We start from the raw sequence: 23,157 nt of genomic DNA, 5'->3' as shown, positions 1-23,157 counted from the left end.
AAAAATCGATCCACTTTCCTTACCAATAAATCAAAACTGAAAACTTTATTACTGTTATTACTATTCCTTATAACAGGAATGAAAGCAAAGAGTAGAGTTACCTTATGTTGAATGAAGGAAGGTGATATCTTACCAGAATACTTGATACAAAAAAGTAAATCCAAAAAGATCAGTAAGAACGTTTTACTTTAAATTGTAAGTATGCAAGGTTTGATTGTAACAGCCCTTTGTTATCCTTCTCACAGATTAATTTGATTAATTTGTTCACACACTTCTTAGACACTCAAACATCAAACAAAATCCTTTTTTGTCCCATAAATCACATAAAGGGAATCCTGATTCAAATTAATTTAGAGACAAAAATCCAATTGCAAACAAAATGGAAATGATGGTTAATCAAGAAGCTTTCGTATTTTTAATATCTAACTTTAATTGTCTGCTAGCATTGTAAATCATTTCATCGAACATGATTAATATGGTTTCTGTTTTGATTTCTATCTTTTGGTCGAGGTAAAACAATTTCAATTTAAGATGCTGTAAAAATTAAAACACTTTGATTATCAATTGTAACTTATAAAACATTTTATTTAATGCATTCCTTGATGCATCTTCAAGCTTAATTCATAAATTATCCGTAAAATAATCCAATGTAGTTTATCTCATCATCAATAATGATCTAAATCGTAAAAAAAGATTATCATTAGTTTAATCAAATTGTAATTAACTTTGTCAAAATTGAATTTTGTGTTGTTTTTGTTGGATAGCGCCACCTCTGCTAAGAAATCAACACTATTATCAGCTGTTTTATACAACATTGGAAGTTTTCAATTAAAATTGAATAAGGTTTTGATTCTGAATGTTTGTTTTGTTATTTTATTTTGTGCTTATCCGACTCAATCAAGAGAAATCATTTATTATTATTTAATATGGGGTTGTGTATTTGTCGTGATTGGATTCTCAAAAAACGAGACTCAGTTTCCTCTCAAAGAGACTTGGACAATGATCACCCGAGATCCACAAGAGATCCTCAACTGGAATCTCAACTCAGAAGATCCTTAAGAATCCATCGCAATGCCTTTCGTGCGATGCGATCCAATGCAATGTTACCAGAAGGTGACCATGTTATTGACCACCTTGTACTTGATACTCCTAATATGATCAGAACATACCTAGATTTGTAAGTAATTATTTCCATTCTTTATCGAGTAGAAAAATATCCTTTCATGCTTGTTACTGTCCAATGCGATTTTGTTAAGTATTAGTATTTGGCATTTCGTTTTATTCACCGTTATATTCATGTTAGTTCTTTCAGTTTTTTGTTCGAAATTAAATTTAACGTTTTGTGTGCAGTTATAATATAGTCAGGTAATTATATTCATATCTCTATTCATCCATCATTGATTTTATGTACTACAGATGTTTTAAACACAATAGTACTTTTAGCTTGACTTTTTTTTGTTTTTTTATCCTTGATTCATATTGCTCCAAGTTTTCCGGTATCATTCATTTGGGTCAAGATTTCAGCCATTCCTAACCTTTCCGCAATAATGATCATCAAATTATTAACTTTTAGAGATAAATCAGGTCATGACAAGAATTCCAATTAGTAGAAAATTTAATTTCAATTTCAAATCAAATCAAATGTGTCAACTTTCATTAAAACTTGATTACCCATTTCAAAGTTTGTCATTAACGTGTCACAATATTTCACCATCCATTCATTCAACATTGTTATATTTATGCAAAATATTTATCAAGACTAATTGTGATTATTTTCTTCTATTCACTAGTGGGACCCAATTACCTCCTTCAATGATTCGTATTCACGCTTTCGCAGAAACTGAACGAGGATGGATCTACGTAATTAAATCCATGATAAAAAATATTCCCATAGAAAACCCTCTAGGATCTGCTGCGATTCTTCTTCTTTTAGATGAATGCCCAATTCCAACTAAAGTAATAACAAACTAAATCTTTAATTACCACAGCCATAACTAAATGATTTCTCTCGTTTCTTTTCTCTTTTTTATAGGAATCTGTTAATAAATTGACTATTAGATTGAATTTAAAAAATTCATCGATAAAGTCTAGCAAAGCTCTAACTCGACATCGTAACATTTGCGTTATGCTTGGATCATTAGCTGAAAGACTTGCTGGACCAAACAGTATCGCCATACTTACACCGACCGTCTTGAAGTATCTTCTAAGCAACCTCAACACTAAAAATAATCCTTTAATCATACTTTTCTCGCTGATTGCTCTGGAAAAATTTGCTCAAACCAGTAATTATCTTATTTTTATTTTATTTCACTTACCATCACCTTTTTATCACTATTGTTTATTATAATATTGAATGAGTTTTTTTTCAATTTTGGTTGATGATTGTATGCTATTAACTTAAATTGATGATTAGGTTTCACAGATAATTTTGTTAACAGCAACAAAATCCTACATTTATAAATAATCTACAAGCTCATTCGCAAAAATTAATCATTAGTTTAGTATTTGTGTCTATAAATACGATCCTTGAATAAAATTCCTCTGTGATTCATATTCGTCATCTCAACAATAGTGATGAAACCTTTGACTATTCATTATCTATTATTATTATTATATTCATTTTCTATTAATACTTATTCATCTTTCTTTTTTTCTAGGTGAAAATAAACTTACTATTCATAAAAGAATTCAATCTTTACCTGAAAACCCGTTGTTAATATTAGAAAAATGGATTGATGATCCAGATTATGATCGTCAACAAGTTGGTTTCTGTGCTCAATGGTCACTCGATAATATCTGTATGTATAAAATGTCTACTTTAAGAGTTTAATTGTACATGTATTTCATTTATAAACCTAGAGAATATCTAAATTCTAGATCTTTATTTGGTAATTTATTCGCTAGATTATCAATTGTTGAGGGTAATTACGTGAACAAAATCTTATGAGTTATAATCAGACTGAACTATCTCGAGCTTATCACAATTTATCAATTATCAAATCTAGTTAATGCCAAAGGTTCATTATCATTTCAAGTCATAAATATTGTTTACTTGCTGTATTGATTTTGATCAAATACTCTTTATTGTTATGTTTTTTTCCTTTACTAATTTCTCCCTTTATTTTTTATCCATTAGTTATTCATGAGGATCGACCTTTTTCTTATGAAAACGTTGACCGTAAAAATCTCAACGTTTTGCTGAATGCTAACGATGTTAGTGAATACTTAAAAATTTCACCCAATGGATTGATTGCCCGGTGTGATTCAGCATCATTCGAGAGTGTTAGATGTACATTTCAAGTTGATGAAGGAATCTGGTATTATGAGGTGACAATTATCACCAGTGGTGTTATGCAAATTGGATTTGCTACCAAAAGTAGTCGTTTTCTTAATCATGAGGGTCATGGAATTGGTGATGATGAATACTCAATTGCCTATGATGGTTGTAGACAATTAATTTGGCATGAAGCACACCCTTACCAATTTAAACATGGATCTTGGAAACAAGGTTTGTAAAAACATTTGACATTCTAAAATTCATTTACTAATTTCTAGTTTATTTCCATCTTCAACAGGTGATATACTTGGATGTCTTTTAGATTTAGTAAATCTTAAGATTATATTTTCATTAAATGGCGTAGCTATGCCTCCAGTAAACCATGTTTTTCAAAATGCAGTGTAAGTTTAATTTTAATTTAGTTTTATTTCTTCTCTTCAATTTAACAATTTTTTGTTCTTCTATTCCAATAGTAAAGGTTTCTTTGCTGGTGCAAGTTTAATGTCATTTCAAGAGTGTATTTTCAATTTTGGTCGGGAACCCTTTAAATATCCACCATCTGGAATTAACTTCAAATGTTTCAATGATTATGCCAATCCTACTGAGGAAGAAAAGATTATTTATCCCAGGTAAATATTATATTTTCGTTATTCTTGGCCATCCATTACTTATCTTGATCTTTTTCTTCTCCTTTCAGGTTTATTATTTTGAAAAATCTACATAAAAGCTCTTTACGAGATGATTGTTGTACTTTGTGCTGTGAAAATGTCGCTGACATAATGTTATTACCATGCAGACACGATGGTTTTTGTTTTAAATGTGCCAATATGCTTGAACTTTGTCCAATGTGTCGATTATGTATTGATGAAAGAGTCCAACAGGAAAGTGCAGTTGCAGAAGAAGACGATGCAAACGAAGCCATGAATCCTGAACATAATGATACTTCAACGCCTATTGAACAAGATCTACATTGAACACTTCCAAATTACATCTTGATAATTTCCTCAATTCGTCCTCTGTGTCCATCAAAAGTCAAAATCTTTACAAACTGATCTTTTTTGCAATGAAAATCAAGCAAAAGAGTAGTTCGATTGAGCTTTCGTTTCGCCATCCATTCTACTTCTTGTCATCTTTACATTTAAATAATCATTCACTCAACCATTTATATTTTTTTACTCACTTTCAGCGAAACGAGAAAAAAAGCCAACAATCTACTCAATCTTATGTAATTAAGTTTGCATTTCTGTTATACCATTTTCTGTTAGTTTGTAATGAATGGTCTCAAATTTATACTTCATCGTTTTTTCAACGATTTACAAACTGACAGCCAATTTAGTTTATGTTTACATCATTTATTCTTGTTCATCTTTCAACATTTGACTTGAAAATTAAGTCTTTCCAATCTATCAATGGACAGTTTTAAAGAAAAAGGTCAACAATCAAATTTTAACCATTTCATCTTTGCTTCATCTCTTTAATCTACTTCCAATGTCATATTCCGGTTCATTGTTATTCCCTTTCCTTTTTGCCTTGACGTTAACTACAACTATTAAATCTAAACAATCCAATTTTCCAATTGCTAGGTTTAAATTTGAAAAGGAATGATTCTAATAGCTTTATCTGATCTCAATTTTCAATGTGAAAATTACCGTTTGCATGCGTTTATCAACTCTGTCAGTCTAATTCAATCTGAAGTATTCAACAATTCAACCACAAAATTTATCCATTCTCTAATTGTTCCTCAATGATAATCAACTTAATAACTTCATTCTCTATGTTTAATAGCAAAACCAATAACTGTTTGCTAAAGACAATTTCAACCACAACTTGGGCGACATCAACTTAACTCGATCATTTTTCCTAGGAATAGATGAAAGACTTATGAAACATCCAATCGTTTTTACCAACACTAACTGCAGCCAATTAGTAAACCAACTGCGACTAATCAATGGTGATATTAATTCAACTCTTGCCTTGTCATCATCAACTTCCATCCATGTACAAGTCCTGGTCAAGTCAACTATCTATTATTGTTCAATCTTCAAGATTGAACCTTTGATTAAGACAACATTTCTCATTTCCATGGGCTTTTGTTTTCCCTTTACATATAAATAATGGTTATTGATATATCTTACCAAATCTGAAAGTCTAATTTAAAGTTATGTCTAAATCAACCTGTGATTGTCTAAATCAATTTTTCAAAGGACTTCAATTGATTTCAATCACATTAACTTATCAACCATTTTTTTCTATCTGTTTCCTTATATTATTGTTGTGTATCATATGTAATTAATACTGGTTTCTTCTAATTAAATAGAGAAATAATTTAAATAAGCCAAAATTAAAATGTCAATTTTTTCTCAAAACCATTGTATTTCATTTCATCAACAGCAATCAAGATTGAGTAAAGGCCTGTTGAGGGAAAATATTGAGAACCATTAAGTTTCCAATTGAAATAGATTTGATAATTTATGAACAAAGATATGAAACTGCGTTCACATTTAAATACAATTGAACGCGTGTACAAACACTTACCATTAATTTTCCCTCTGTTAGTCTAACCACTCCTAACCGTAACAATACAATAAAGTGGGTCCTCTAACAAAAAAATCCCACGCGACTGTACCAAATGTAACCAACCAAACCTTTATTCATTATACTTTTATTAAACAGATGACTTTAACATTGTAACTAGCGATCAACATCGGATCTTGACCAAATAATAGAGACGCTTATGAAGGAGGAAAATGAATTAATTTTAATTGTTCAAGTGAAAGTATATTTTATCAATGGTCTGGGAAGGGCTTCATTGGATGGTAAACACTGAATAATTCAAGTCCGTTATACCGAGAAGGAAATGCTATTAAGATGTAATAAGCATGAGAATAATTTACCTTTTGTCTTCATCTTTTCCATTTGTTTCAAGTTAAATTATCTTTTCTGATTCCTCTCATTGTCATCTTAATTAGAGCTGCTTCATTGGCCATTTTGATTGAAACAATTTCTCATTAATGGTCAGGTTCACGGTTGATAATTGAATGAACGTGAATAACTCTGCAGGCATTCAGATGAGTTTTCACATTATTGTTGATACCACTTCTCATGCGGTTAGTTGATGAGTGCATGTTAAAGGTTGATAATTTATTTTCACCTGAGAAAAAATGTCAACAAATTGTTTTGATTTACTAAACCAAAAAGGCAAACACTGAAGGTAATGTGATAAATGACAATAACTAAATGGTGTGTTGACGCAGACTTCAATTCACTTTTTGTTAATAATTTGATGAACAATGTTTAAATTGTGTTAAGGGAAAGTGAAGATTATCACTGAATACCAAGTAATCAGCCTTGAATTTTGAATCAGATTGTTGGCTCAAGATTCAGAACATTTACATTGAAAAATCAGATTAAAAACTGGAAAAAATAAACACAATGTGAACGCGATAACAGTTGTCACAAGCAATCCATTACATTGAAAGAAACAATATGAAGACTTGTGAACAATTAGAAGAAAATTAATGTACTTTATTCAATAAATTAACACATTTTTGGATAAAAAATCTTTGAGCAAACAATTAACAATTTGAGTAAATAAACCTTTGGAAAATATTGATTAGATGGAGATATTAATGTATCAAACATATTATAAAGTGTCACTGAAAGGTAGAAACAATTAAAAAAACAACCGACGATGACATGATTAATGGTGATTTCATGATGTGTTTTCATCTTGATTAGCTGATAATGATCAAACTCAGACAATAAGTCCAGCTTGCCTAAATGTTGAATAATAAAATAGCAAAAGTGATACAACGTATGCAACTGTGTCTGTTGCTTTGAATCAAGCCCAAATCAAACCTTGATTTGAAGCCATCATTGCCTTACCTTTAAAAGTCAGTCAGTTACCATAAATTATTAGTCATTGTCACAATTTTTTCATCGAATACTTTTTCTGTCTAGAAATCCGAATCAGCAAAAGTCAATTATTACTATTATGTATCAAAAAACTAAGCTTGTTAGTTAATACTTGATTAGCCCACCTTTAGCTTTTAACACCAATAACAACCTATTTTTCATAGATCTAGTGTATTTTTTTATTTGATTGCTAGATATTGCTGACCATTCAGCAACTATAGCATTTCTTAGCTCAGAAACTGAACTAAAAGAATCTCCATAAACAGCGTAAATTCTGTTTGACACCAAATCCCAAAGGTTATCAAAAGGATTAAGGTCGGGAGATCGAGCAGGCCACTTCAAAACATTTACTTGGTTTGCTTCAAGCCAAGCCGCAGTTGATTCACAGCTATGTGCATTGTCATTCATTAAAATATAATCTCCAGAAGAGATGAGAGGCAACAGATGCTCAGCTAAAATATCCTGATATTGATCAGAGTTCATATTTACTGGGCATTCTATGATCTCTGTCTTACCTTTAGATGACATTCCGGCCCAAAGCATAATAGATTTACCCTTAAGCTGTTCACGAGGAAAATCCTCTGAACTTTCTATTTTTCTATCGTCAAACCAGCGGTGACCCATGAGTTTCCAAATGTTTTCATCAGTAAATATGACATTGTCCCAGTAACTCTGGGGTTTCGATTTCATTTCAGATGCAAATAATAATCGCTTTCTTCTCCACGATTCTTCGAAAGTATGCTTTGAAACTCTCACATCTCGACACTCCGCGAGTCTGTTTCTTATTGTCCGTGCAGAACAGCTAAGATTCATCTCACTTTTGATCTGTCCCGAAGACAGTCCCCTTATACGATCCAAGCGTCTTATCCTGCGATCATCTCTTACAGTTGTTACTTTAGGCCTTCCTGACCTAGGAGCCTTACCATAAGAGTCAGGATCCTTAAGGAACCTGCCGATCGTCGAAGCACTTCTTTTTACGTGCTTTGCTATTTTTTGGTTTGTCCATGTAGGATGTAATTTTTTTAATTCGAGGATTTGACCGCGTTCCTGGTCAGACAGTTCTTTAGCTTTTCCCATTTCTATTATCTCACTAATATTACCAGATATTAATGAAAGTTACCAGATAACACAATGGGCAGTTGTACAATTTTTCAGGATTTATCTATCAATTTAGGAAATTCAACAGATCTTAGTCAAGCTCTATGTTGAATGGTTTAAGCAGCAAAATTAATATTCCAAATATTTGATTCCCTGTGATTAGCTGTAAAGATTAATATATTAGATTAAATAATACAATAATTGAAATAAATTAAAGACTTTGTAAACTGAAAAAGTGATTGGTAGCAATTGAACCCTAAAGATTGATTTTTTTTAAAAAACTTTTTTTTCCAAATCGAAACAAAATTATCTTCACTTTTAATTTTGTCATCTGAATTGTTTCACTTTGTTTCTATTTAATCTTTTCAAATTTAATTTGATTGAATTCCAAGGCGAGAAAATTCAGTTTGATACAAAATGCGTATAATAGTCGTTTAATCATAATAATTAATCGACCAATACAGGTGTAAAGAGTTTCATTCTTACCTTAATTGTTTTAGACACTTATTTATTAAATAAGAAACTATTGATGAAATTAGTTACACAGAGTTTGAAATTGGATTAATTTTGTTGAATTAAAGTTGATTTGTGGGCCAATTCAATAACAGGCAAGGTCTGATGATGAAAAAAGGGGTAAAGGTGTGAAACGACAAGATCCGTTACTAATGATGAATTTTACCGCCTTGATATCAATATATTTGTCATTAATATTTTCATAACGCCATCTCTATTCATATCAATTAAACAAAAGCCTGTGTAAAAAATATAAACTCTATAAATTAGATTAGAGTTTGGTTTCGTTCGTTTAATTATTTACGTGGAAAATTGTCAAATGTTTTAATTGTGAACATCGATATTATTATTTTAAAAGTGATCTTCAACAATTAGTGTGTTTATCAATCATTATAAATCATTTAATGGGGTCCGATCATCAGTTTTGGTATCTAGTGTCTGGCTATGCATTTCAACCCTATTATAAAGAATGGTATTTCTGGTATAACCTGACAATCCCAATCAATCTTTACCTTTTCGTGATTAACTGATAGGTAAATATGAAAACAATTTAACTGAGAAGGAAACAATTTGAGCATCGAAAGTTTGTTTAACCATTATAAATCGTGATTTAAAATTTAATTGGGTAAGACAATCTCAGGTTTAGCTATTACATGATGAAAAGAGGTTTGAAAAGTAGAAGAGCGCCGGAAAGAGGAGTTTAATTCTTATAGAAATGTATGTTGATGTTGATGATATTGCTTTCTTATTCTCTCATCCGTTCATCATCATCATCTCATCATTCTTTTACTTCTACATCTTCTTGGCCTTCTTGTTCATATCAATTTCCTTTTCCATTCATTTGGTGGGAAAATATTATTATGTTTAAATGGTGTTGTCTAAAGAAATATATGCAAACACAAATTAACCTCAGTAAACCTTACCTAACAAGTGATTTCAAGTGTTCATTGGACACTCGACCCTCGCCCCTAACCTCTCGCTAAAAAAACAACGCTAATGATATTAACCAAGGTCAGAAATAATTCAACGCTCAAACGCAATGCTTTTGTTTTCAGTTTAATAAGACTTGCACTTTTACCTTTTGTTTTCACCAATTTTCCCTTCCATTTCAACTGTGTAAAAAAGCCATTAAAAAGGCAGTTTCACATAAAAGTGAGAAAAAAAAAGATTGAGTCTGAGTTTAACAATGATGATAATCAATTGATTATTTTTGCCCAATTCACTGGTCTTTTTACTGTTCTGTTTACCTCAAGCTTTGTTTGAGCTTGTCTCACAATAGAGGCTAAATCAACCACTAAAAGATGAAAATATCCTCAAACAATTTCATAGGAGTTTACCTTTGAATCATCTAGAGATGTAGATTAACTGTTGCCTGAAAATGGTTGTTTTATAAATGGATTTAAAGGCAGTTAATTTACTGGAAACAGTAATTTCGAGTCTGATTGATGACGACTATTTAAATTGACCTGATTTAACATGAAATCTAATTCTTGATCCATATGCTTCTATCTTTATCTTTTCCAGGATAACCCAAGTAAAAGTAAATAAAGATATTCAATTTATTTGGTGGCAAAGGCAAATGAAGTTTATTTTCAACTATTGGCCATTGGGATTAGTGAATATTTACAGCTGATTATTCAATGCTAATGGATTTGGTTAAACAAAGGAAAGTAGGGAATCAATATTAACAGTTGACTGTTTACTTGGATCAAACACGAACTGGAGGCTGACACAACGGAAATACTTGAAATTCCCCAATGATGGGATTAAGAAGTTGGCCATTTCCGTTGAACCCGATTCTAACAGAAGTCATTATAAAGCATTTCATGATTGTGGCAAAGCTTCTGATACTTGTTTGAGGCGATAAAAATCAATAGAAACCAGAATGGTTATGTGAAAAGAGGAACGGACGAGAAAAGTAAATGATGCATTTCAATGTAAACGAGAAACTAAAATTATCGAACAAAGACTCTTTTTGAGGCCGATTTCCGTCCACATCTTGAGCTTCTCCTTCATCTAAATCATTATAACCATCTTTCTTCTTCTTCTTTATCATCATATTACCCTCAAAGCTTTTGGCAAGGTCAGTGATAAATTTATGCAAAGGAAAAAAAACTCGTTTGCTCCTGTTGACTCGTTTTTTGGTGTTGTCAGTCTAAAGCTATTGATTTTTGACTGATTGAAGGTTGATTATCTGAATTAATTGATTAAATGGTTGACGACTGATTGGAGTTTTATAAAGAAATAAAAGCGACTGGTAAAAAGAGTTGTTATTAACATATTTTCAAATCTAAACATGGGTTGAATTGGAAGGTTGCATTTTCGGTTAGATTTATTGGAGGAAAAAAAAGGATAAACCAAGAGAAAGATGTTAAAAATAAGGAATTGAGGACTTTAAGGCCACATGGAGTGAACAGACAATCTAGCAATCATCTTCAAATCATCTTCTCATCATCGTTTATTCATGGTCAATGGATTGGTCTTCACTTTATCGGCATCTCTGGTGATTTCCAGTCACTTTCCCTTACCACAAGCAAAGAAAAGGTTGAACAAGATCAATCTCAATTTGACAAACAATTTGGCAAACAATTTGACAATATTTTCATTGCTAATGATGTTGATTCAAAGCTGATTTAACCATTGCTTAAATATGTTGCAAACAAAGGCAATAATTTGATGGTTGAATGGAGTAATCAGACTTACAAAGCTGTAAAGGTGAAACAAGTAAAAATGGCGTCAATTGAATGGATTGTATTATAATAAACAGCAATGAGGGACCAATGAAAGCTCATATATCACTTGGAATCAGCATGGATCCGAATCAAGGATTAAACATGGGAAAATGTTTATTAAAATTGAAAAGATAATCAAATGATGTAATCAGTCAATCAAATTGCGAGTTTTTAACCAAAAAAAAGCAGACCGATTACCATATGTTAATGGGGACAATCAACTTTTCCTGACTAACCAATGTTGCTGTTATTGAAGCATTTTTTATCCACTTTCCGGCTCATAACAACATCTTAACCTGACTGTTAATTGTTATACCTTATATTCATCTAATTTGGTTCATTTTACTGCTTCTAACAACTGATATAATTGGTGCAATCAAAAAGTTTAAAGTGATTAATTGAATTTACTGAAATGAAAATCAACATTACGCTTGATGAGTTGTTTCTTTTTGTTGTTGTTTTTTGTAGCAAATATTTTTACCTAGCTTAAGGTACAATTAAGCCTGATTTGTATACTTAAATGATGATGATTTGTTTTGATTAAATTTTTTCTTTCTGTAAATTGATAGTTTCCATAAGAGGCAAAACAGATTGTTGATTGTGATAAATGAAGCAAATGAAAATTAAATCCCTTGAAAGGTCACTTTTTTGAGTGTGCTTTTGAAAAGAGGATCAAACCTGGACTTATAAGTCGAATCAGATCAATGGTTATTTCAATTGGAAACAAGATAATTGTTTAAATTGATAATTTGATTTACAAGTTGATTCACAATTTAGCCTTTCCTCAATCTCAACTGTTAAAAGTAAAGCAAAATTGTCTATGTAACTGTTTTTCCTCTGGTTGTTTTGCTTCAGGTTGATTAAAACAAGGTTAACGCGGTAGATTCAACTTGTAGGTTTAATGAAATGAAAGAGTTTTATTTTAATTGCAAATGATTTAATTGCTAGTCACCTGATTTTACCTTTAAGACTAATGGCACTGACAATTGTTTAGTCAATTTACAATGGGAAATTTATACAAAATTGTATTAAGAAACAAATTATTTTCAATGTTTGTTTCACATTCAGCCACAATTGAAAATCATTTACATTGTAATAATAACGCCTTTGTTTTGCTAGCAAATGATGAGCGATCATGATGAGACTGAAGATGATCCTGTTGTTGATAGACAAGGAAGTTGCAAGTTGATTCAAAAAAAATGTTGTTAAGACGTTTGTTGATAAAATTTGAATCATCCGATGAAACTGATAATGAAAAAAGAATCAGTTGAGGAACAAAAAATGAGATTCAAAGTATCACCATTGATTGAAATACTATGAATCAATAACCTTTCCAGGTGTGAGGCTTGAAAAAAAAACTGGAGAAGCTTGAAAATTGAATCAATTGTTGAATATTTTTTCCAACCAATATTTATAACCATTGAAATCGTTGATATAAATTTAGCTTTTTTTACAATCGACCTTCCAAATATAATCTCTTCTTCCTGATTGTATTTACACTCATATCACAATTAAAAATAAATCCAATTGAAATGCTTTCTTTGATTTGACAAAAATTGTCTCCACTTTTGTACAATTCAATAGTCAATTTGTCTAATTATCACAATGGTTTAAGCTTTCCAATTTTTCGGCAATTGATAATTATTGATTTATCTTGGGTCATTTTGGTGAGGACTGGGTTCAAGGAAGATGGCTCATTGTGGTTGTCCGACTTTCCGATTGATTATAACTGGTCAAATGGCTTAAATCGGAATTGTAAGTCCTCAGACTATCATTGTGATCCATTTGAGGTGATAATTTTTTCTGAAAATTTTGAATGTAATGCTGTAGAAGAAGAAAGAAAATTGAAATTAAAATTTACTCACAATTAAGGGTCAATTAGTGGGAAGTGTAAGAGTTGGAAATGAAAATTAAAGTCGCTTTCAGTTTTCAAGATGAAATGCAAATCAATTCTCGAAATTTGTTACGTGAAGGAAAACAAATTAAACTGATTAACACTGTCTTCTAATCAGGGTAAATTTGATTGATTGAGCTTAAATTGTATCAATAATGGACTCGATATTGGTCTGAATGATTAAACATTTCAAGAAAAAAGTAAACCCTTCAATTGAAAGCAATGACTCTTAACATCTCTTTTCATCTGACAATACAATTTGAATAATGATTATTTTGTCTTATTTGCTTGTAAATCACTTTTAATCACAATTCAGGATCAAGGTTGCTATTTTGATTGTTTCAAATGTTTATCAAGCTTGTTGTATCATTTGAAATTGAATAGATTCAATGGATCAGTTTGGATGAAAGGTTTAAAGAGGTCAACATATAAACGTTATTAGATGAATATTATTGTGATTGACCAAACTGACTGTTGAAATCAATTTAACTAGTAAAATCATGTTTTCAGGTCAACAATTAGTGAAGTAAAAATAGCAACACCAATTAAGAATCAACCATTAACCATTGAAATCAATGACCAACTCTTGATCAATCAACATTTCACTTTCATTGGCAATTTACAATTATGCAAATAAAGGAAAAAAATGTTTAAAATGTTCTCACAGTAAATTGTTAATCATCTTAATCATTATCTGACAGATTAGCAGAGCATAAAAAGGAAAAGACTGATTTAATATAATTAGCAAATTCAATGGAAACCAACAATTAACCCTCAAAAGCTAAATGTGTAAATGTCTTGAAAAGGTTTGATTAAAGACGCAAAAGGTTTCAAGTTGAATCGTTTGATTGTTGATTGTTTCAATTGATTTTGTCTTGCGATTATTGTGACTGATCTGAGAGACTAAAAAATTAACTAGATTTTAGATGATTAAAGGTAAACCTGAAAAGAAGGAAGGAAAGTTAATAGCGAAAGGTAAGAGAAGAGCAAAAAACAGGTAAAAAAAGTCAAGTTGACAGACTAGTTTCATAAGCGAAAGTGTGGGAAAAACTGAGATTAAATGATCCAATGTCAAGTCACCAAATTGAACTGGACAACCTTTTAAAAGGTAAAATTCAATGTTGGATAATCTGAGTTAATAGACAACAAACATGTTCAATTTACTTGGTTCCTGTTTTTTTTCCTCCTCATCATCATCGTCAACATCATTACCATCAACATTATCATCTGTTGTTACACTTTTTAAAGGTTCACTGATACTGACAATCGTGAGATGAATTGATACATGGCAAGACTCAAGAAAAAGGACAAAAACAGAAATATCTCTCAATATTGACTAGATTAATGATTATAATAAATCATTGAATCAACTTAAGTTTGGATAAAACGAAATTACATTTTTTAGGTTTACATAAACAGCTGACAAAGTCTTGCTAATTGTCAATTGTTGTTCAATTAGTATGTACATCTGTTTAAATAGCTAAATTAGCAACGTAAGGTTGACTGATTAAAGTGATTTGCAACAATGACAATCAACTGAGCAAGTTGAAGAAAAGCCATGAATTATGATGAGAAAGTGAAGTTGTAACATTTTTTCAAGCAAATGCAAGACTCTTACCTGGGAAATAACATCGCCATGAGCAGTTCTGACTTGATAAAGGTAACGATATTTTCTCTGTTTTTGTTCAGTTTTCGATTCTTCTGCACGAATCTTGACCAAATCCAGTGTACCATTACGACGACTAGAAGAGGTACTTGTCAAGGTTCCTGTGTGATAATAGCCTCGACCAGTGGCACACCATTGACAAAATAAACCAAGTGAAACAAGGATTGCCCAAAGCATCAGCAAAATCCATGATATAAGACACATGAATAAACCTGAATCATCTGATCCATTCAGAGTTACATAGCCATTTCCATCGGTTCGCAAGTTTTCCCAAAACCAATTGAATAGGTTAAAATTTTCAACAAAATAATCTAATCCTGCTATCACAAAGGCTGATCCAAACATACAGGTTGCTAAGATGGTGCATCCTGTAAAAGAAGACAAAAATTATTAGTCATTTTGGTCAATTTTGAGGGTAAATTAGAGTTTTTAATTCTGGTTAAATTTGGGTTCAATTGTTTATCCATTTCTCATTTCAATCTATCAGTTAGGGAACGTTTCAATGTCTTTTGGTTTTGTTGATTGTCAATTTGATTGTGAATGGATAGCTTTAAATGGTTTATTTTCAAGTCAACATTCATTACGCCATTGATGGACATGGATGACATGAGTGACCTGAAGATGACTATCATTGATTAGGAGATGGTTTATATAAGGGCAAAGGGAAGAGGAAAAGAAGACAAAAGGAATTGGAATTTACAGGAAGATGAATATTTTTGTTGAAAGACAATGAAAGGGAAAAGATGATGAGATGTAAAGAAGACAAAAAAGACTGAAAAAACTGTGAAGATGAGGATGTATCATGTGTGTTCCGTATGTGATGATGGTTGAGAGGATGATTAGGAAGAAGCAAAGTGAGAAGAGAAAGCGAGGCGAAAAAATAAGTCATAAGCTCAACATGTCAATAATGCCTTTAGGCAGAAACATTTCAACAATGTTTCTCATTAAGGGAAAGATGAAAAGATTGACCGGTTCAATAGTCAACAGATTTCATGAAAGGTCTTTGAATGTTTCCGATGAAATATTTAAAAGGATCGCTTCTAATAAACTAAATCCCTTTGAAGCAAATTAACAACATTTTTGATCTTTTAAATGTTTAAGCTTTGGATTAAGCCAAAACAAATGGCCAGCCGGTAAAGTCGCTCCAAATCCACTTTTAGTTTAACAATGAAAATGGTCGGAAAATTTGTAAAACCTGAAAAGCTAATTGAGATTAGTCGTTGTTAAATTGTCTTAAATTGTCAATCGATAGAGTTGAACAAACCTTGAGTAACAATGAAAATACAAAATAACCTAATGACTATCCTTTGAGTCAGTCTAGTCTGGTAAATCAATAGTTTCAGGTGCAGACTTAACCAGAAAAAACAATTGTCAGTTGACTTATGAAAAGGCTTTTTGTCAACCTTAAAAATAATCTGATAAAGATTGTCCTCTTGATCATTCAGATTTTAGCCTTTTGTTTAACAAAACCAACAATTGATAATCTAATATCATGAAACTCTGCTAGGATCAAATCAACTTTCCTGTAAATCAGCTTTCAGTTAAGTCTAATCAATTTATTTTCACAATTCAAAATAATCCGATGAGTTAAATCCAGTCAGACTTCAACTTAACATTTGAACCAACTTATCATAGTAACTATGATTTTTTTGGTCATAAACAGTTGACCTGATTTTGTTGTTACCTTTTCCGGCAACAAAAAAGAGCAATTTCAACAAAAATTATGTTGATTTTGGTTCCTTTTTTTTTGGTTTGAGTTCAATCAACATAATGATCAATGTTTACTTCAATGGCACTATTTTTGGGTAACTTGTAACCAAGGTATAAAATTATTATAAGATTTTACCAAATATTGTCAGCCCATTATAAGCTTTACATTTTTTCATGTTACTCCTTTATTATGATTATTGCTTTTATTGTTTAAAATGATGTTGATCGGGTTAAATTTTTATACCCAAAGAGCTGTAAATAGGCAATAACCGTGCAAATGAATTAACCGAAACTGACTAACAACATGTTTTCATGAAAATAAAACGGTTCAACTGGTAAAAAATTGAGGTAAATAAGGAAAGGTTAAGGGATGGGAGATGAAGAGTAGGACAAAGAAGATGTTAAGGATGGAAAGGATAAAATGGATGAAGATGAGTGGTTTCATGATGATACTCTGAGGTCATCCGAAGCCAATTATCTTGTAACTGGAATTTTTGCTTCGATAAAAAATGCTTCCTTTTTTGAAAAGAAATGTTTGTGGGAGGAAAAAAAAGATGAAATTATCATGAAAATAATATTGAAAGTTGAAGACTTGACTTGACTTTTCTGTTCATCTGCTCAACACTTTTTTTTCAATGTTGATCATTAACAAGATAAATTGATTTAAGGACAAAATAATTTAGAGATGAAATTAAATTAAATATTGTGATGATGATGATGATGATGAATGGATGATTAACTTTTAAAGCTATAAATGATAATGATTTGTATTTGCTGTTCAATGATGAAAGTGCTAACCAATTGATTGACAATTTATATCAATTTAAAAATGGTTTAACTAAAAGATGACATTCACATTCAATTGAAGCTAATTGATTGAGAGTGAAAGCAAACCAGATGAAACTCAGGAAATGAAACTCATGAGGTTCCTAAAAGTTGCTAATGTTGATGGATTGAATGGATGAGAGGATTATAATGGAAAGAATGGGAAAATTAACCTTTTTGAAAATAGAGGGTTGAAAAGGCGCCGATGATTCCCCATCCAGCAATCACTGAAAAGGTTACCCAGATTGACTGAGGAGGTGAAAGTGTATCAACATGAGGTGATAAAAGGTGAATTGAGATTATGATAATGGTTCCAATGAAGGTTCCCAGGTTAAATCCAAGGCAAAACAGGCCGATCCAGGCTACAAGAAAGGTAACCAGGCCGGTCAACAATCCAACTGAAAGGGATACAACAAGAGTACCCAGGAAGGGTATTGGTGATGAGGTAAGTCCAATCAATGTGTAAACCAGTGAGGATGAGATTAAAAATCCTGTGAGAAACAATGTTGACCTGAATAACCGATAACCGGCAAGAATGTAAATTAATCCAATGAAAACTGCCAACCCACAGAGGGTCGATGTGATTGGGTCATACGATTCGGGTACAAGAGCCACACATCGTTGCTCTTCACGGACAAATTTATCGCCAAAGTCTATTATTCGAGTTGGCAGAGTGGCAGTGAAAGGTGTCACTGGATGATGATGGTTATGATGGGGATAGTAGTGATCGACTGGTGCCGTTGATTCGCTAGTTAATGGTTCTATTGTTGAAGATGAAATGGATGACAGTAGAGATGAGATTGTTGTTGTTACTGTTGGTGTTGAGATGGGCAGAGAGGTTGATGAAATTGTTGGTGTGAAAATGGTTGACCATAAATTGGATGTCGTTGAACTAGAGAGGTTATCAATGGTTTGACTTGATGAGGAAGGTGAAGATGGTGGCGAGGGTGAAAAAAAGTCTGAAAATTTGGATGATTCAATGGATGATGAAGCAAATGATTCATCTGAACCTATTGATTCAGCTAAACCAAATGACGGTGAATGGGTTGGACTGGCTGGTTCAAAGGAAAGCCTCATTATTGGTAGACAATTGTTTTACATTGCTTTAACCTGGTGATGAATAGGAAGAAAAAAAAATGAAAATAAAGATTAGTTGAAGTGTCACAAAAGTGGTCATCTTTTGACCCAAAGTAGTGGATCAATAAACTGTAGTCTTTCCGACTAGACATTAAGATAATTGTACGACAAAGATTAATTAGTCAAATTGTTGACTTGGCAATTGAAGTTGAACAATTGTTTACCATCTTAATCAATATCTTTACTTTTACCGTTTTACTGGTAAATGGTAAACCAAGAAAGATACAAGAGCAAGATTAAAGATTGAAATTGAAAGCTAATCTGTTGACTAATATGAAAAGCTCAAGTTAATCCAGTTTTTGAGGGTTTACAGCCATTGCATTTAAATATTGTTTCAAATTGGTGAATCTTAAGATGAAGTTTAAGAAATGCGGTCAACAATTTATAATCCATTGTTAGTTGATTACTTGGCTTCACTGGTAAAACGATGATAATAATATCTGTTTATTGACATCATTATCATGAGCAAAGAGCAAATAAAGTCAAGAGTCAAAGTAGAGCTTTTTTTTCAGGTGAAGTTGCTAAAGTAATATCGAAGTGAATTTACTCATCTTTGTTGTTAAATTATGGCCATTGTCGAGTCTATTAGGCTGACCTTACCCTTGGACAATTGTAATGACCTAAGGCAGAGGGAACTTGGCTACTAGAAGATCCGTCTTTTTTTAGGTACAAAGAATTTGAGATTTTTGCAGTTTTAAAGTTACCTTTCAGCTATTTTTTTTTGTCTTCATCAAGGTGAATAAGGTTAGACCATTAAGTTATCAGTTTATATTAAAGGTTAAACAGAGAAACTGTCTGTTAAGGTGTTTGAACATTTTTTTAAAGCAACAGATGAGGATTGAGAGACTTGTATTGATAAGTGGCTATGATGAGCCTTGAGACTTATTTAGACGCTAATCGAGACTTGGTACACAAAAATTAACAACATTTTTCTTCATTCGCTGTAAATTGTATAATAAATTGTATATTACATATGAAATGGACAGATCTAGGTTAATGTTTGAAAATTTTGACAGATCATTTGGAGAGTTGAAAATGGTTAGGCAAGTGTGAATAGACCATGTTAAATTGCATTACTTTCATTGATTAACAAGCTTTTTTATCAACTCTGAAACATTTCATTTGAAATGTTTAAAGCCAAATACAACTTTATCCGGATTAGATCAACTCTATTGACAGTCCATAGGCTTATCGAGTAAAGTGAATCAATAGATAAAATTGAAGCTTCAAAACAAGATAATCAATAATGATTATCAAGACAATTGTCACAATAATATTTTTATTTTACTTTTTGAAACAGTAAAGTCCACTAAACTCAGAGTCAGGCTAATTCAAAATAAATTGTTATTCTGATGAAGTCTAGTTTGACTTATAATTAAAGTACAATTGATATTGAAATCTTGTTGAAAAACAAGGCGATGCTTAAATGGTCCATTTGCATTGTCGCCCGACATAAATTGTCTAAAGAAACCTCGATTTTTCTGCCTCAAAATAACTTGATATTGACCATCCTTTAGTCAATCTAAGCAGTGAATCTAGTCTCAAAAATGACCTTTTATTTAGATCAAATCAACTTGAGCATTGTTAGTGAATATAGTTGTTTTAGGTTCTAACGCTTTCTTGACACAATAATAATGGAAAATAATTTTTTGATGTTGATCAGGTAAAAAAATATCTATTGTTTGAGTTTGTAAAGATGCAAACTAAATTTACTCTTGAAAACTCATTTTCAATTGACAAGAAGAAGCAAAAAATAAATTTTCAACCCTGGATATGAAGAGGAGGTTTGAGACTGCAATTAAAGCAAGTTATTGCAAACCAATGGGTTTACATATTATAATATAATATAATGTTTGTGACACTGGTTGGAAGCAATTGAGGTAAAAAAAAGGTTGCTGATGAAAAGTGGATTGGGTTGAAATGAGTCCGGGACAATGTTTCTCCTTCTAGTGGTAAACTGGCCCCATTCAGAGTGTATTAACAAGAGGTGGAAAAAGGTGGATTTGGTTAGCAACTTTTTGTTTACTGTTTACTGTTTGCTAACATAAAGCAAAAATGGCCTGGACGGCCGGGTTACCTTTCCAAATGTACAGGTTAATATCTTGGATATCCTTGATTGACCTAAGCCTGTTTCTTATCCTAGACTCTGTTAACTTGTTCACCATTTGCTCAGACTGATAAGGTTAACTTTCAACGTTTTAAGTGTCAACAGGTTGAGGGTGGAAGGGCTTCAAGGTAGGGTTAGGGAAATTTACATCTTTTTTTGGGTTCTTCTTCTTCTTCCTCTTCAAACTCATTCTTATTCATAGGAAATTAGCTCTTCAATTGTAACTTATTAACTGCAATCTTGTATTCATCATGCATTTACTTGGAAGTTTATTTTTCAAGTTTCTTGTTCAACTTTTTTTTTACTAAAATCATCAACACTTTGAAATCTTTGAACATTTTTTTTGTTTGTTCATCTTTTTTCTTGTATCTTGTTATTACATGATATTTGTTTTATTTTCAAGCTGAAAATATGAATGAGTGAACACATTGAATGAACTTGCAAATAACTTGATGCAATGTAATATTTCATACTGAGTTGAAAAGATGAACAGTTAACAAGATAAACTCATAAGCACTAAATAAATCACGTTCTTGGTTAATCACGATAAATCAATAATTGAACCTAAAGTAGACTTTCTGTTTGACTTAATGGTAGCTAAATAATTTAGTAATCATGAAATAATACAAAATGAGTACAAACTGTTGATTGGAATGTATGAGATTGAGGGAAAAATACGGAAAAAATTAGGTAAAGGATTTGTTTCAATTGTAAGTTTATTTTGGTTGCAATGGAAGCACATTGGATTTATCAATAGACACTAAATTATATAAAACTAATGTTTTGCTTGTTCCTTAATTATTCACATGTTTCATCGCTAAATCATCATGCAAATTGGTTTGTTGTCACCAGATGAACATAAAAAAAACAGCAAATTTACGTCAAGAAAATAATTAGATTTATACAAATTGATACTTAAGGACAATGTGATTGATATTCTGGATCTATTACAGTCTACAAAACAGTATTAATGGTTTGCAATGTGATGGTAAACAATTGTTCATTTTGTGATTAATAGATTGTTATGGATCGGATTGTAAGTCATTTATTAATTTATATGGATGTTTGCTGAACAATGGTAACTGTGTAATGGCAAGTTGAAAGATTTGGGCAAGAAATTGGGTTGAAAGTGAATCATACTTACAATGGGTTCAATGGTAAAATTGGTGATTTAGAGATGAATATTAAGTTATCCTGAATTTGCTTGATAATCTTCCAGTGGTTGAGGTTTATTAAAGGTAATCAATACGATTTTAAATTAGTGTTGGAAGAAAACGAAAGATAATCCCAATCAAGTTGAGGCACAAAAACTAAAAGCACAAAGTATACACAAAAAAAGATGTTGATGGTCAAAAAGTGATGGCCAGCAAAAAAAACAGTAGAGATGAAAACGAATTAGTTTATGTACAATGATTAAATGGGTAAACCAAGATTGCCACTAAATTTTGAGGCTAATTATCGTTCAATTGCCTGGTAAAATGTATTTTAAAAAAATTAATAACGGTTGTCAGTTTGAAAACATATTACAAAAAAGAGGCTCAACCCTGGTGAAGTTGCTAGACTGAGAATGAATCAACAACTGGCTTGGTTTGCTTTATTGATGACTATGAGTAAGCGAGGGAGAAGATGAAGAGAGGGAAAAGTAAGAGAAGATAAAGAGAGAGAAGAAGATTGAAAGAAAGGGAAAGAAAGGAAAGGAAGATAAAGAAGACAGAAGAAAGAGAAATGTTTCTTTGATTTGTTTTTCTTCCACGGTTTTAAACAAGTTTGGTGGGTCTTTTTAGCGCTAAACTTGATCCTTTTCTTGCGGTTGTTACAATCTCATTGAAAATCTGTTGATTAATTAATTTCAATCTTTGTTTCTCTCTGCATGGTAAATCATCAAATTATTAATCATGATCAATTTAAAAGAAAACCAATTCTATTCTGGAATAATCAAAATCAATTGTTTTACAATGATTTTTGAAAATGCTGCCATTGAGGTAACCAAGGGTCACAGGTTTTTGTTTTACATTCATTTGGATTTAATATCAGGTTAAATTATCGGATAATAAGTTAATCAGTTACTTACCCTTTGATGTTAGGATCGAGTACAATTTAACGTTGAGAAGCAAAAAGGAGGGAAAATTATGATCCATGATGTAATTTGGATTCTCAACACACTCTTTTGTCGTCCATTTTGTGTAAATTGGTTTTATCCATATTTTGATATTTTCAAATACTGTCAACATTAACAATTGTAATTAAATTTAGTGATCCATGGAAAAGTTAATTAATCTCAAG

The 23,157-nt window shown here is 31.5% G+C and overlaps 2 protein-coding genes and 1 long non-coding RNA gene across 5 annotated transcripts; 2 read left to right on the top strand and 1 right to left on the bottom strand.

The window, feature by feature from the left end:
- The first annotated feature begins 841 nt into the window (after window positions 1-841).
- On the top strand, window positions 842-4,601 carry LOC107368396 (RING finger and SPRY domain-containing protein 1). 2 transcript variants are annotated; one of them, XM_089268405.1, is made up of 9 exons: window positions 842-1,177; window positions 1,304-1,365; window positions 1,791-1,956; window positions 2,033-2,282; window positions 2,658-2,798; window positions 3,137-3,508; window positions 3,576-3,678; window positions 3,751-3,906; window positions 3,975-4,601. In XM_089268405.1, exons 3-9 carry the CDS (start codon window positions 1,813-1,815, stop codon window positions 4,249-4,251), a joined length of 1,443 nt encoding a protein of 480 aa, XP_089124531.1. In that variant the 5' UTR covers window positions 842-1,177; window positions 1,304-1,365; window positions 1,791-1,812; the 3' UTR covers window positions 4,252-4,601. The 2 variants fall into 2 exon arrangements, with proteins under 2 accessions (XP_089124531.1, XP_015791700.2); XM_015936214.2 differs by lacking the exon at window positions 1,304-1,365.
- A 4,471-nt stretch (window positions 4,602-9,072) lies between these two features.
- LOC107368432 (uncharacterized) lies at window positions 9,073-12,091 on the top strand. The gene is made up of 2 exons (XR_001570152.3): window positions 9,073-9,428; window positions 10,328-12,091. It is a non-coding gene; the product is annotated as an uncharacterized LOC107368432 (long non-coding RNA).
- A 337-nt stretch (window positions 12,092-12,428) lies between these two features.
- Window positions 12,429-23,084, bottom strand: LOC107368369 (transmembrane protein 198). 2 transcript variants are annotated; one of them, XM_015936185.3, is made up of 5 exons: window positions 22,946-23,084; window positions 22,019-22,184; window positions 17,804-18,740; window positions 15,048-15,463; window positions 12,429-13,359 (listed from the first exon to the last, which is right to left on the bottom strand). In XM_015936185.3, the coding sequence occupies exons 3-5, from the start codon at window positions 18,705-18,707 to the stop codon at window positions 13,216-13,218; spliced, it is 1,464 nt and encodes a 487-aa protein (XP_015791671.2). In that variant the 5' UTR covers window positions 18,708-18,740; window positions 22,019-22,184; window positions 22,946-23,084; the 3' UTR covers window positions 12,429-13,215. The 2 variants fall into 2 exon arrangements, with proteins under 2 accessions (XP_015791671.2, XP_089122625.1); XM_089266499.1 differs by lacking the exon at window positions 22,946-23,084 and having other exon boundaries at window positions 22,019-22,445.
- Between the last annotated feature and the right edge of the window lie 73 nt (window positions 23,085-23,157).

This window comes from Tetranychus urticae, chromosome 1, assembly GCF_039701765.1.
Source record: "Tetranychus urticae isolate SD_2017Ah chromosome 1, NJAU_TeUrti_SD_1.0, whole genome shotgun sequence".
In the NCBI taxonomy this organism is placed as follows: Eukaryota; Metazoa; Arthropoda; class Arachnida; order Trombidiformes; family Tetranychidae; genus Tetranychus; species Tetranychus urticae.
Note: the sequence above shows the minus strand (reverse complement) of the source record. Positions and strands in the feature narration are given on the sequence as shown.